At 42.3% G+C, this 13,989-nt stretch overlaps 1 protein-coding gene across 2 annotated transcripts in view; it reads right to left on the bottom strand.

Annotated features, from left to right (window-relative positions):
- The window catches only part of kmt2bb (lysine (K)-specific methyltransferase 2Bb), a 29,810-nt gene extending 16,654 nt beyond the window's left edge, over positions 1 to 13,156 (bottom strand). The window contains exons 1-18 of one of the 2 annotated variants that reach the window (XM_085178215.1): positions 12,774 to 13,156; positions 11,313 to 11,391; positions 7,579 to 11,151; positions 7,294 to 7,475; positions 6,996 to 7,115; positions 6,620 to 6,806; positions 6,052 to 6,283; positions 5,889 to 5,956; positions 5,567 to 5,812; positions 5,300 to 5,406; positions 4,870 to 5,013; positions 4,221 to 4,334; positions 3,899 to 4,045; positions 3,729 to 3,821; positions 3,534 to 3,651; positions 3,333 to 3,446; positions 2,945 to 3,129; positions 1,857 to 1,958 (exon numbers count right to left, since the gene is read on the bottom strand). In XM_085178215.1, the coding sequence (XP_085034341.1) occupies positions 1,857 to 1,958; positions 2,945 to 3,129; positions 3,333 to 3,446; positions 3,534 to 3,651; positions 3,729 to 3,821; positions 3,899 to 4,045; positions 4,221 to 4,334; positions 4,870 to 5,013; positions 5,300 to 5,406; positions 5,567 to 5,812; positions 5,889 to 5,956; positions 6,052 to 6,283; positions 6,620 to 6,806; positions 6,996 to 7,115; positions 7,294 to 7,475; positions 7,579 to 11,151; positions 11,313 to 11,391; positions 12,774 to 13,103 (6,141 nt within the window). In that variant the 5' untranslated portion in view covers positions 13,104 to 13,156. The remainder of the gene's footprint in view (positions 1 to 1,856; positions 1,959 to 2,944; positions 3,130 to 3,332; positions 3,447 to 3,533; positions 3,652 to 3,728; positions 3,822 to 3,898; positions 4,046 to 4,220; positions 4,335 to 4,869; positions 5,014 to 5,299; positions 5,407 to 5,566; positions 5,813 to 5,888; positions 5,957 to 6,051; positions 6,284 to 6,619; positions 6,807 to 6,995; positions 7,116 to 7,293; positions 7,476 to 7,578; positions 11,152 to 11,312; positions 11,392 to 12,773) is intronic. The other variant, XM_085178216.1, reaches the window with a different exon arrangement.
- Between the last annotated feature and the right edge of the window lie 833 nt (positions 13,157 to 13,989).

The raw sequence follows: 13,989 nt of genomic DNA, 5'->3' as shown, positions 1-13,989 counted from the left end.
AAACCTCCCTCCGCCCGCTCATATGTAGTGTTGATGTATGTGTGTTCTAAGGTGCATTTAAAACCCAGGAGGGCAGGGAGCTACCTGCCAGAGAGTAGCAGGTAAGCGCATAGCCTCTCCTGCTAGCCCTCAATGTCTACGTGTATTTAAAATTGAGAGGTGGGCAACGACGCCAGGGGTGAGGTGTACACCCTGATGGTCTTTTGGATTCCATGTAGCGTGCCCACCCCCAAGGTCCTATATGTATGTGTTATGAGAGTGTGAGTAATGTGAATGTCTAAGTTGTGGGATAAAATTGAGGCACAGGCAGCCAGAAGGGGACAGAGGGGGGATGCCTCCCCTGCACCCTGGTGACACATCTTTACCCCAAGGCCCTGCATGTGTGGGTGATTGTGGTGGAGCGGGAAGAGGGAGGCAGCTGGAGATGGGGAGGGAAGGAAGGGAGGGGCAAGTGACCCCTCCCTGGGGCCAGCTCCCCCGCTGACCCCAGTAGGCACCCCCATACTCTGCAACCCGCCAGGGAAAGGGGGCCCAGGCCCATCCGGACCGGGGCCCAGTTCGGCAGCGCCGCCTGACCCCACAGAGCCCGGGACAGCCCACCCGACCCCACCACAGAGAAACCAGCACCCACCCCGTCATCCACTCATCTTCCAGACTACACAAGACAATAGGCACCCAGGCTGAGATCTTCCTCCACCTCTCCTGTATCTCCCCCTCCTGCAGAGTGAGTTCCTGAAGAGAGGAGACCTCCTGCAAGATGTAACAGCCTTCCTGACCAGTTGAAGAGCCCCCCAGGTGGCTTGATGCACTGGCGGCACCCTGCGCCAGGGCTGGGCCCCCATACACCCACAACCCCGGCAACACACCAACCAGGATCCAAGCCCCCAAGGCCCAGCCAGGGGCCCAGCCCAGAGACTGAGCACCCCCAGAACCCCACGCCCATCCTGGACCCACCCAGGGGCAGCCAGGCTACCAGGTCAGTAACCCACGTCCGTCAGCACAGACCCTCCTCTAGCCCCACTGCACACAGCCACGAGGAAACCGTCACCTAAGAAATGAAGCGTTTCTTAAATCAGCACGTGACCATGTGCCAAACACAGGTGTTTCCCCCACCAAGTTTGAAGTTTCCTGTGCTAGTCTGACCATGTGAAACTACACTCAAAGACAGATATAACAATGACTCGAAATACTGAACTATGCACAGCAGCAGGGAAAGACTTAGCACAAGTTATGTTAACCATGAAGAAATCAGAGTGCGGTGCAGCTGCACTGTAAAGAAACCACACCACAAACTCACAAGCTGCTGTTTGAATACATGAAGGCTAAAAAAATGCAATGGTTGCTAATGTGAATCGTGTAGCATCAACTCGCACATCCAGAAAAATAAGCCTGTACAGGGAGTCAGTTCATGTAGCTCAATGGGGTGCACTGAAATTACCAGCCAATCGGATTCTATTTGGAAAAAGTTATGTTCAAACCAGATGAGGGGAGTAACGAAGGCTTCATGAAAATGGTCAACATATTAGACAAACACAGGTCGAGCTCGAGCAATTCTTTATCAAAAGTGGCAAAACCTGCACTGTTTTATTTGCATACATCATACAGGTATAAAGAAAGGAGTGAAAAACATAAGGAGAATAAGGAAGACCGATTTTATTTTGACTTATATTTTTGTACATATATGAAAATGTGAAAGCAATGTTCGGTTTACAATTTGCAATAAAAACTGAACGATCATGATCATCATTTTTACTATGATGGTACAGACCTAATGTTTAAATGGAAGCACAATGTTTTATACCAGTTAATCTACTTGAACTGATTATGTGACATTAAATAAGGGGCCATGTACTCACCAGTGTAGTATAAAGGCCTTTGTCAAACTTCTTTCCTACAGCTCGGAGGTCACAGGCTGGCTTTCCTTCTATGCCACTGTCAGGGTCGACCGATCTTTCACACTACAACAGAAGTCGAAGAATATTAAACATCATGCAATTTGAGTAGTTTACTAAAATAAAATAATAATAATACAGTAAACGGAAACATTTTGTTAGCTATATTAAATGATATCTAGCATAAAAACCAACATTTGAGTCATAAAAATTAGAGATGAACCAACTGCAATGTGTGACCAGCCTATACCGATTTTTCCTGGTTATGATTTTTTTTTCTAAGAACTACAATTGACAGCATATGCAAACAAGAATCATGTATTTTATGTTCATAATAAAAAAATAAACTTATTAAACTTCACAATTTATCCCAAGATGCAGTAAGTTACAGGAACTTCTCTCACTTTAACAACTGAAAATAAAGTGCTCTACTGCTGTAAAGAAGAACACATACATGAAAACGTGTTTCTGTGCACCCACCTTTAACTGACATATTTCACCTTACCTTTAGCAAACAAAAGCAAGTGCAGCAGATTCATATAACAAAAAAACAAAACAAAAAAAACGAGTCAGGGACTTGCATCATTTTCCAGTATGTGTAGAACTTCAACAGATAACAGGACATTGATTCTTTTTTCTTTTTCACTTGTCTCCATATGTTTTCCTGTAACTGCTTTGATCTTTTGCTCATGCCAAGGCTTCTTTAAGTTTTGGTTATCTTTACCACTTTTCTTTTGTTAGCTTCTGTAAAAATGTCCATGTTCAGCAGGATAAGTTTGAGTTAAGCATCTGATTAAGTTTTCGGCAAAAGGTTTCGTAGTGCTTTCCCTTGCAGGTTACTTTAGCAAACTTCACTCACAACATGTTAACATATGGCTGTGAGTGGGTGCATGAGTACTTGTGCATGTTGTGCATGCATGAAATGGACCAGCTCATATCAGGCTGAACGGCTGGTCACCGGTTGGTGTTGAGAACACTGAAAATCATCCGATTCCAGTCCCCGGCAAGTCAATCAGTGCATCACTAATAAAAATAGAAGCAAAGTCTCCTACCTGTGAGCAGGTAACAAGGTGCTGGGTGAGGGTGGACGAAAGCAAGCATGCTAGCACCTTCTCCACCCCAGCCCTGAGCTCAATGTAGAGAAGCTCTCTCCAGGCACTGGGTTGGGTCACACTACATGGTCGACATGAATACACTACACTCTCTGGCAGGCTGGACAGGATCTCATACAGCTCATCTGAAATTATTTTACAGGAGAGATATTTTGGATGGAGGCAAAGAAATCCACTCATAATCAAAATTCACAAATGCAATCTAAGAAAAATATTCATGCTCAGCTGCCAGTAGCAGATAACATTTAAGTTTGATAATGCTGTTCCAGTATTAAGAAGTTCAAAACTGTATACCATCAATGTTTACAGAGTCAATAATAAAAATCACCTGTTAGATCCTCACACTTGGCATGAACCCAATGGTTGCAGGTGCCACACTGCATCATCTGACTATCATAGTCATTGTCCTCATAACACTTGAAGCAGATTGGACAGTAGTTACCTAAAAAAAGAGACATTCAGACAAGTTAAAGAAACTGAAAATTCACCAAATGATAAAATTATTGTTAAGGTTAAACTGTCGCCTCACCCTGGTCATAGAGTTTTGAACAATCTGGACATAGTCCTTTGTCATGGTTCCACTCAGTGTCCCAACTCTTTCCTGGTGTGACGCCACAACTTTTGCACCTAGTGCATGTCATACACACCTGCACAAAATATTACTATGAGAAATCGGCAGGTTGTAGTAAATATCCCTACAATTGTGTTTTTTTGAGTAACCTACCCAGGCTTTCCTCTTCTTGTTTTGTTTTGGGTAGTTTGGTCCCAAACAGGAGGCATGATAGCAGTTCTGGCATCGTTCACACTCTAATAAAGGCTGAGAAAGACATGGAAGCAAACAGATTAAGTACATACCAATAAGAAAGCTAAACAAGACAAATAAAATGTTTTAACCTTTGAGAGCCTGTTTTTCCTTCCGCACACATGGCAAAACTTGCAGCGTCTGCAGCACCAGTTTTCTTTGTTCTCCTCTGAGGGGCGCTCCGCTGGCTCAAGGCAAAACTTGTGGAAAGGTTCACAGCACACTTGGCAATACAGCATCTGTAAAATGAGGGTCAGAGGAAAAAAAAACAAACAAACATGTAAATAACAAAAAAGGACACTTTGATATCTGAATCATGTAGTGTTTAATGTTTATCTAAACTTTTTGAAAATACAAGGTGGTAAGCAGGAGACTGAATATTTAAATTAAAATTGAGTAGAAATCATCAGTTACCTCGTGTTGCCCTTTACTGGCACAAAGGAAGCAGACATAGGGTGGCATGGGAGGCGCAGAGGTCAGTATACTTAATCCACCCATATTCCAGACATTCTCCAAAGCACAGTCCTCCTGAAAATGAGACAAAAATTTAAAAAGATAAATAAATAAAAAAAATTAAAGATTTTCACAGTAGTTACCATTACCCTACTCTTTCTATTAATCAATGCCCATATAGATATTTACACTATGTTGTTGATTGAACTGTGGATTAACTTTGTGTATTAAATTTAATGCAAGTTGTAATTTGCATTTTCACACATGTAAAACTTTCATTCATAGATTAAAAAAATAATTCGACAGATCAGAAGGAACAAAACTCTAATGAATGATGTATGGAACGCTTCACATGTGGGAATTTAGATTAACACTGACCTCTGCTGCGCAAAACATTATACTAACGTGAAAACATGAAATGCATTTTAAATTATTACAGGTGTTAGCTGTGTGTACATCTTCTGTGGAGTAAATAATATTTGAGGAAGGCAAATAAGAAACCAAGTATGTCTCCAAATACATAACTCTAGTTATTACTTTCCAACAGGGAATACAACTCTGGAATTTAGGAATATATGAAACAAAGACAAAACAAACAAAAAACCCCTACCTTAAAATCAACCCTGATTTTGTGAGTAGGTTTAGAAGATTCAACAGTTCGCTGCTCAAATCCATGGGCCAATGCAGCCAGGACACTGGGAGGAGTCTGCTCCAAAGGACCCTGAGACTGGAGACCCTGAGAGACCACCGCAACCTACAGACATGCATAATAGCTAATTAAATTGCTGATTGTTAAAATTCACTGCATTAAATTAGCAAAAGAAAGGGAATGTAAGAAAATCCTGAGACAGTTTGTGCAGAAACGTCTGGTTTGTTTGGTCAGTAACAGTAACGAGTGTGATGTTAAGCACAGCGTGCCAGAGCTGGACATTTTTTGTCCTTGTTGGCCAAACATAAATATACTTCTATACAATTGCCACAAATTTCCATTATACAAGTTAAGTACAGTTTAAGCACCAATTAAATCCAGAATTACCCACCTTCTCAGGTTTACGTCGAGCTGACGGCACACGGTGAGAACTGGACTTTCGATGCCTGACCTCATCATCTGATATGTCTCCCAAGAATCCTTCCAGCGACACAAAGTCTTGAGAACATCATGGAAAAAACAATTTACTTTATTAGAGGCTTTGTAATCGTAATAGTACACAATATCCAAACTTAAATGACTACACAGCTACTTGCTATTCTTAAAAAACAAAAGAAGCAACTAGACTGTGTTAAGCAGTTGCTGAGTATTAATTTACCTTGACTGAAACGGGGTCCGACACCTCTTCTCCTTGCTGGTGAGGCAGAGCTCGAAAGAGTTTTATCATCTAGATCTGAGTCGTAATCCACCAGGTCAAAATAGACACGGGGTTTAACAACACGCTTCGGCTGCTTTCTCAATGATGGACTGTGGCCGTCACTCTGGAGACCAGACGGTGAGTCATTCCCTTCGTCGTTACTTGAATGACCCCCACTGAGAGAGGATCGCCTTCGCTTAGAGGAACCTAAAAGAAAACAGTGGTGACACTGATATGTAAGAACTACTGCAACATGAAGTGTGCACAGAAGGGGAAAAATTACCTTTGGGTGCCGTTCTCCCACTTAATCTGCGTGCTTTCCTCTCCTCAATTTGGTCACATCTCTTATACCTTGTGATTAAAATAAAATAAATACAAATTTTTAGAATAAATCAGAATTCACCACATTGTCCTACGCGCCACAAAAACTACCAAATGTAACTTACACACAACACTGCCGCTTGGTATTGGGACCACCAAACTTGGGTTTGTCCAGGCAGTTAATGCACTTGCCACAATCATCTTCGTGATTGCAGCCTTTGCATACGCCACACCTTCTAGATCGGTACCCAAACGGTCCAAGTCCTTTCCGCTTTACAAAATTTGATGGTTTCTTGACCTTGGTGACCTTTGGATCTGACAGCCCAGGACTGTCAGATTCAGATGGAGAACCAACATCTGCAAGAACAAAAATGCAATAAGAATGGGAAAATAATGCCTTTCATGCACGATTTGAGATTATCTGAACAGCAGCTCTTGTTCTCTTTCCCAAATGCATTCTCAGCCACATCAAACAGCAGCGGTATAGATAAAAATAGTAAAGATGCAATGATGAGACACTAAATATATAAATGATCAAGAAAAGTCTGGTTACAGTGAATATCAAATAAAAACTAATCAGTTGTACAACTGATTGCTGGAAGTTAGATAGCGTTACTTATGTTTGAGTTAGGAAACAAATTTGTTTATAGGAACTGTTCAGACAAGCAGTGTAATGTCATTGGTCATATCTACCTTTAGTGACCGCTGATGGGGAAATGCCAGATCTTTCATGCAGTGGCAAGGCACTAAGTCTGGGAATATCATCTGGTACCATGGCACGTGGCTGCCCGAGGACCACGGATGCAGCACGGCACACATGCTTGATACGTGGACCTCCTGCTCTACGGAACTCCTGGCACAGTGGGGAGATGACCTGCGGCTGAGGAAGGAAATAAAAATGTCATGAGGCTTTAGTTTACACAGGATGAGCTTCCCCGTTTATATTATTGTTCAATTTCAGCTCAACACAAGGGTTTTTTTTATCCGCTTGGTACAACCACAGACAGAAACAAGATTTTTAGTGAGATCAATGCTCGCTCCCCTCGAGCCTATTGATTTCCACGCTTACTTGTACTTGAGGCGGTTCTGTCTTGACTGGAATGTCAGAATGAAGCTGCACCCTCTGCTTCCTCCTTTGTCTTTTAGAGGTCATATCTTGAGACCTGGCTCCAGCCGGGCCAGATAACAGCTGCAAGGTTAATTTGAAAAGAAAAAAAAACACTGATCCATAACGTATCACTCAAAACAACTGTCTTTATATGATGTGTTCTTCCTCTATGACATGTTATTAAGCCAGGTTAAGCTACTAACAAACAGTCAATGTATACAATGAATTGAAAACACGCTTGTGGTGACGGTGACCTTACCCCAGACGACTTAAGCTGTTTCTGCTGGTCAATTTTAATAAGCTGAACCTTGGCTTTCCTGAGGAGATTGAACATTCTTTTATTTGCACCAGTGAGTCGTGCTCTTTGTGGTACTCCCTTCTCCACAGACCCAAGAGAAATGCCCCCACATCTGCCTGAGTTCTGTACTGACTGCAACTCTCCTGTGGAAGCAATACAAGCCATTTTCAGGTCTATGGTATAGTCTTGTTTGCACGATTGTGTAAGTGATGAATCAAAAGTTGCTTAACATTAGTATGGTGTTACCTGAGTGAGGCTGGGCAGTGTCTTTTGCAGCTGTATCTTCCACTTGGCCATGTTGCAATGTGAGTGACTTTGGGTTAGTAGTCCTAACACAGACAGAAACTTTTCTCACTACTCCAGGCGTATCTAGGTCTTCGATCTTAAGCTTGGACTTGTCTTTCTCTAAGCTTGTATCCCGTTGCCTAAGACTAATGCTCATGGCTTCATCATCAAGTCCTTCTGCTAAATCAACAGGAGGCTGGAGTGGTTTGCTCGCACCATCGGGCTCTGTTGGGTTTTTGCTTTTAAGTCCAAGTTGTGGCTTCTTCAGCCTCTGATATATCTTGAGGTGAGTTGTTTGCTTAGTGAACTTAGGGCAGCTTTTCTTTTTCTGAACATCAAGGAGGTCAATAGATAGTTCTGTAGGCTTATCAACTGGTGTCAGTGAAAACAGATCCTCACCTTTGTTTTCTGGAGTTTTGTCCAGTGTATTCACTTCCTTGCCTGACTTTTCTGGATGCCATTTAAAACTAGAGTTCTTTAGAAGGGACCTGTTCTTATCATTTTTGACACTTTTTCTCTCAGAAAACAGGCTATCGGCGAGATCAATACTTTCATCGAGGTCCTGAGCTGAAAACAGATCGACGTCCAGTTGAGCTTCACTCAATATGTCCTCCTCGTCAATAGGCAGGATTGGAGATATTGCTCTGTCTGCCCCGTCATCTCGCCTCTTTCCTGGACGTATTTGCAAGCCCAGTTGTAAACCCTTTTTTGGGGAGTTTCTCCGAGGCAGTACAGACATTCCTGCATCATCCATAAACCTCTGCGGGGTCTTGATCACCCGAGAGGATCTGGCACTTACCACAGGCATTATGAAGTGCTTAATGTTTTTTATGAACTTTGACTTACTGCGCTGAGCCTCTGCAACATCTGCCTGCCCCCCATCAACTAATGTGTCTGTTTCCTCCTGCTTCAAACTATCTTTGTCAAGTCCTGTATCTATCAGCTTGGAAATGACTTTAGGTTTTGGTCTCTTAGAGCCAATAAACTGAAGACTTGACTGCTTCTTTTTGTACTTTTTATGTACCCCAATAAGTTTGGAGCTTGGGGATGGTGCGTTAGCTGCCAGTGGGGTAGAAATTTCACCATCTCCCTCTTCAGTTTGTTCACTTTCAGGTAATTTGAGTGGGGCAAATTTTCCATCTTTGCTCCTGTGTCTGTGTTTCTGGCGCTGACCAATCAAGTTTTTACGTTTCTTTTTTCCTTTTTTCTGAGATGCCATTGATGCATTTAGATCACTCGTTTGACATTCCAGTGACAAAGATTGCTGACTTTCAATTGACTGAATGTCCATTTCTTCCTTTACTAATGGCTGTATCTGCTCTTCCTCCACAGACACAGGGTCCTGTTTGGTCTCTGGCGGAGGGCAATCTTTTGTTTCCAGCTGGCTTACCTCTGTTACTAAAGGCTGAGTGTCTTCCTCTTGAACAGGCTCTGTGTTAGTAGTGTCAACTGTAACAGGCTCTGTGTTGACAGCAGTTTCAGTGGAAACGACAGCCTTCTTCCTAGGAACAGACTTCTTTTTACCTAGTTTGTTATTCCTACATCTTCTAGGCTTGGAAGGCACAGGCAATGGTTTGGCCTCACTAAACTGTGGTTCGGCCTCATTAATCTGTGGTTCTACCTCATTCTCCACCTTTGGCGGGAAAGCTTCACCTGGCAACTGTGAGGGGTCTTCAGCAATATTTGAGGTATCCTTGTCAACAATTTCAGAGGAGTTTACAAAGGTCGTTTGCGATGGCTCCTCAGTCAAATCGAGACAAGGGTTTTCGGGAAGAACTTGTGAACTTGAATCTTCAGTTGAAACCTGAGAAGAATCTTCAACATGAACCTGCGGGGCATCTTCATCCTGTACACTTGCTCTAAGCTTTCGTTTTGGAGTGTTCACCGGCTTCTGACTGACAGACTTTGTTGGTGACGAATCAAGGCTTGATGTTCTCCTCCTTAGCCTCCTTGTTGGTGTGACATCAACATCCAGACATGCTGATTTATCCTCATTAGTTTCATTCTGATCTATTACAACATCCTCTTTCTCCTCTCTTTCCAACATCTTTTCAGCCACAGGGCTGACCTGCTGAATTAAAAAAGAAGGCTTTGAACTTTTATGTTTGCCAGGAGAGGAGACCTTTTTAATTTGAAGAGGGGGGACAACTTTCCCACAGTCCGTTTTAGTGATTTCTTGTGGAGATGCTTCAGCCGTGTGTTCCACTGCAACTTCAACTTGTAAAGAGGTCTTTTCCTCCAACGGCTCCTCGGCGTTGTTTTGGGAATCCTTCTGATTACTCTCATTTTTCTCAGTGCTTTCGCTCTCCTGTGGAACTGTGTCATCAAGTTTGGATTCATCATCAATTCCCTTTAAATTTTCACTGACACTGGTATCACAAAGAGTGGGCTGATCAACCTCACTTACAGCATTAGGTGTTACTGTGAAAGTGTTTTCAGCGCGTGGCGTCTGACTTCCTCCCTTTACTAACGTCAAAGTCCAGATAAATTTTCTTCGTTTTTTCTTTCGAGACGTATTCTTCCCCGCAGACTGTGCATCGTATTTAGGGTTTCTGATCTTTATTAACTTTAAGCTTGGGACCCTCGTGTCCTCATTCTTCAAAGGCAAACTGTCACTGGGTTGCACAGCTGAGTTATCAGTCTCTGACAATGACAGACCTTGGTTTTCTGGCACTGTATCATTTTTATTCAGCCTCCTGCTTTGCCTTCGTCTGTTACTTCCCGCTAATGGTTTGGCCTCTGCTGTCCGCGAAGCTTCTGACTTGGACGCTGCTAAAACAGCATCACTTGTACTCAAACTTTCTGCTGCAGGTGCGTTCACCGTGGCTTTTTTAGAGAGTGGGTTTGTGACTCTATTGCTCCTACGAGTCACTAGTTGATTAACTTCAGGACCCTGGCCAGCAGCAGTTTCCTTATGCTTTAATTTCTTTGCATGTGATTTTGGCTCTACAGTCCCGCTCTCTTTTACAGAATCAGGTTGATCAACAGATTCTTTCTCCTTTGATTTTTGGTCACTAACCACAACTTTGGCGCTAGTCTGGCATACAGGCTCTGTTGTTTTTAAAGCAGATCTCCCACGCCTTCTCACAGGTACCATCCCCCCTCCTTTATCTTCTGTGCCATGCTCATCCTCTTGTGGTTCAGCTTTTAATTTGACATGAGCACTTAAAATCTGGTCACCCTCAATGTCCTTGGTTTTAGGCTCATCCTGATCTCCTTTCATCTTCAACTTCTTTGCAGATTTTTTCTGAGGCTCCTTTACAGTTTTGATTTTCTTTTTGGCCACCAACTTTATAGTAATCCTCGGTGCTGCTGATGAAGCTCTGCTCTTGGCGGGCTGTCGACCCAGGGTGCTTTTTCCTTTCGAACCTTTCTTGCAATCTTTTGCTGGTTTTGCTTCGAGGGACACGTCGTCCATTTGCTCCGAAGACTTTACATCTTTTATCGGGTCAGGTGGTGCAGCTGCCTTCACTGCTGGCGTTTTAAGCGGTAGCTTCTCACTTTGACGTTTTGATTTTGTGTTGGCAGCATCACCTGCAAAACAAAGGTATTAAATGAACACAAAATCGTCTGACAAAACTATATAGAAAACATATATTATATTGCATTTCGTGCTTAATTCATTTCCTAACATGTGGGTTATTTACAAATAACACCAAATATTTCATGAGATTAAATAACAGCTTGCTCTTTACCTTTGGAAGAATTTTGTTGAGACAATATGGGTCCCTTGGAACCTTTTGTCTCAGCTTCAAATCCTTTGAAATCATCCCCCTTGAAAAATAAAACCGCAATTAACACTTGAAGCCACTTTGCACTTTGCTGGAAACTGTTAAACCATCAGGATAAACAATAACTAAAGTTGTAGGTCTCAGTGCAGAAAAAAAAAATCCTTTGCATGCACATGCTTTTAACACGTAACACATTAACAAATCAATATATGTGGATCATAGCATATCTGAACAAGGGCTTTTCTAACAATATAGCAAACAAGTCTGACTTTTTAAAATGAAACTCATCAATAGCACATGACTGTTTTGCTCTTTCTAAGTAAAGGTTGAAACCAACTACCGTCATTCATCATGGGTTGTTATACAGATATCATAAATACGTTGTGCATTAGTAACAGCAACAAAAAAAAGAAGAAAAAAAACATGTGGCTGAGTAGGAAAACTTCCTATAACGTTATTACATAATATAGACCGTTTACTACCTAATGCAACAAGATACGTCAACAGGTTTGATATGAATGTCAAATAAGCAGCTACGGAAAAAAAACCTGCTGGTAAATCTTGCTATAATTACTATTCTCTTTGAGTACTGTACATCCCCATACCCACAACTGGGATCTTAACTCATAAAACAGCGCCACTCTTACTAGCTGGCATTTTACTTAAACTTTATGAGGTGAGTTTGAACGCTTTCGATTCCAACAAGGTTGCATTTGACTTTGGCACACTTCTGCACCACCATTTAAACCTGACGTGTTTGGTGACATTAGCTAGCGGTTAGCAAACCCAGCCCTCCATAAAGCATTCAACCTAATTTGTCAAAGTTATCTATGTGGTACAAATAAGCTCCGACGTATGTGCGGTCTTATTTAAAGTAACGTTAGCTAAGCAGACTACTCTGCCCGAGTCTATGCAGCATGTTAGCAGTTAGCCACTGTGCGGGGTACGGAGGCGCTATCCTTCCCCTTCTTTGTGTTCACTATTAGCTAGCTAGCTGCTACTCTGGCCCGAGTGGGCCATACATGAAATAACTGAGACTCCTGATTACAAACTCGCGTTCCCGCATAATGTGTTTTTTAACAATTAAAACTCTTACAGTTATGCATGCTATGACCCTTTAAATGTTTAAAAATTCTGGGAGCAAATTAAGCAACAGTGCTGCTGCGGTGACTTGAACAGCTTTGCTGCTTTGGCTGAAGTGCTTATTTTGTGTTACGACTGTTCATTAAATGTAATGGAGAGCTCCACTGTGCTAACACTTAGCATACAGTTTTAGCTTAGCAAGCTTGAAGCTAAAGTTAACGCTAGCCTGGAGGATGTTGACATTTCTCCATGGTACTAAGCAGTCACACTGTTGTGCCTTGCTCTCTTTCTGGTGCATTAACGATCACACAAAATGTGAGAAGATGAAATAAAGATACTAACTCCTGGGTGGGTGTGGGACCTCACCTCTTCACTCCCACTAGAGCTGTATCCAGCCTGGCCAAGGATCTTGTGGCTTTCCTGTATTCCAAGCAAGCGCAAGTGAGACTGGTCTTCGTTTAACGATAGAACCAGGTTTGCGGGCCTTGGCCCTCCGTTAGTCACATCATCAGCTTCTAAGCCCGATCGCCCGAGTTGCCAACGCTTCTCAGAGCGCAAACGACTGCGTGATGACCAAGGCCGACCGGGAAAACGACCTCTGGCCGTAGCGGTTCCACCTTGGCCTCCTACGGCAGCCGCGGTTGCTGATCCGCATCCCGCTGCCGCCATCATTGCTTCAACAACAACACGCACCGACGGCTAGCAGCTCGAGGAGAGACAAGAGGGAAGGCGCGAGATGGGAGGGGGGAGCCGCAGTGCTGCACGGGAAATTGAGTTTATTTTCCCACTAAGCGAGGGGAAAGTGACGTGTACATGTGCGGTTGTACGTCAAATTGTTATGTGACACTCCTGGCTGTGGTTTAAAATTTAAATGTTGCTTAGCTGTATATACTATTAAAACATAAAAAATAATTAAATCTCAAAAAATGGTCAAATGTTGTGTCATTTTGCGTTTCAAGACAATTGGGATAATTAAATGGAACCTAACAGCGTTCAAGATCATCTTCAAAGCAGAGATGGCAACTTAGCACAATATTGTGAGTTTCGTGCTCATTTATTAGAGCAGTGGCCGTCTTTTTTAATCGCTCCATTTAACAGTATTGACAGAGGTAGCACTGAAATGAAATTTAATTGAAGGAGAAATGCGTTAAGCCTGCATAACTGAATGAATGTTTTGATAATTAAATGCGTTACATCTACCAGCATTCTTGACTATACACATAGTCAAACACTAGGTGGCAGTATGAATCCTTATTGCGATAATGAAAGGCTAACGATGAAGGTGTTTAAACCTTCATTCACTTAGTTTATTTATTGTTAATTAGGAATTAATTAACGGAGTTGCAGATCATGCCATATATAAGAGGACCTGGTTGATCAGGTTAAGGAATATAATATAATAATAATATATATTATGCAAATATTCAGGTAACATCAGAGTTTTTAAAAAAAAGGTTAAAGGTTGGTTAGTTGCGTTATCAGGGCTATATTTTTTTGTTTTTTATTTTGTATTACTATTTCCAAAAGTAGGTATTTTACATCCAAACCATGCACAAAC

The sequence above is a fragment of the Neolamprologus multifasciatus genome, chromosome 11 (genome assembly GCF_963576455.1).
Source record: "Neolamprologus multifasciatus chromosome 11, fNeoMul1.2, whole genome shotgun sequence".
NCBI classification, from domain to species: domain Eukaryota; kingdom Metazoa; phylum Chordata; class Actinopteri; order Cichliformes; family Cichlidae; genus Neolamprologus; species Neolamprologus multifasciatus.
The sequence above is the reverse complement of the archived record's forward strand: the minus strand, read 5'-3'. Positions and strand labels throughout refer to the sequence as shown.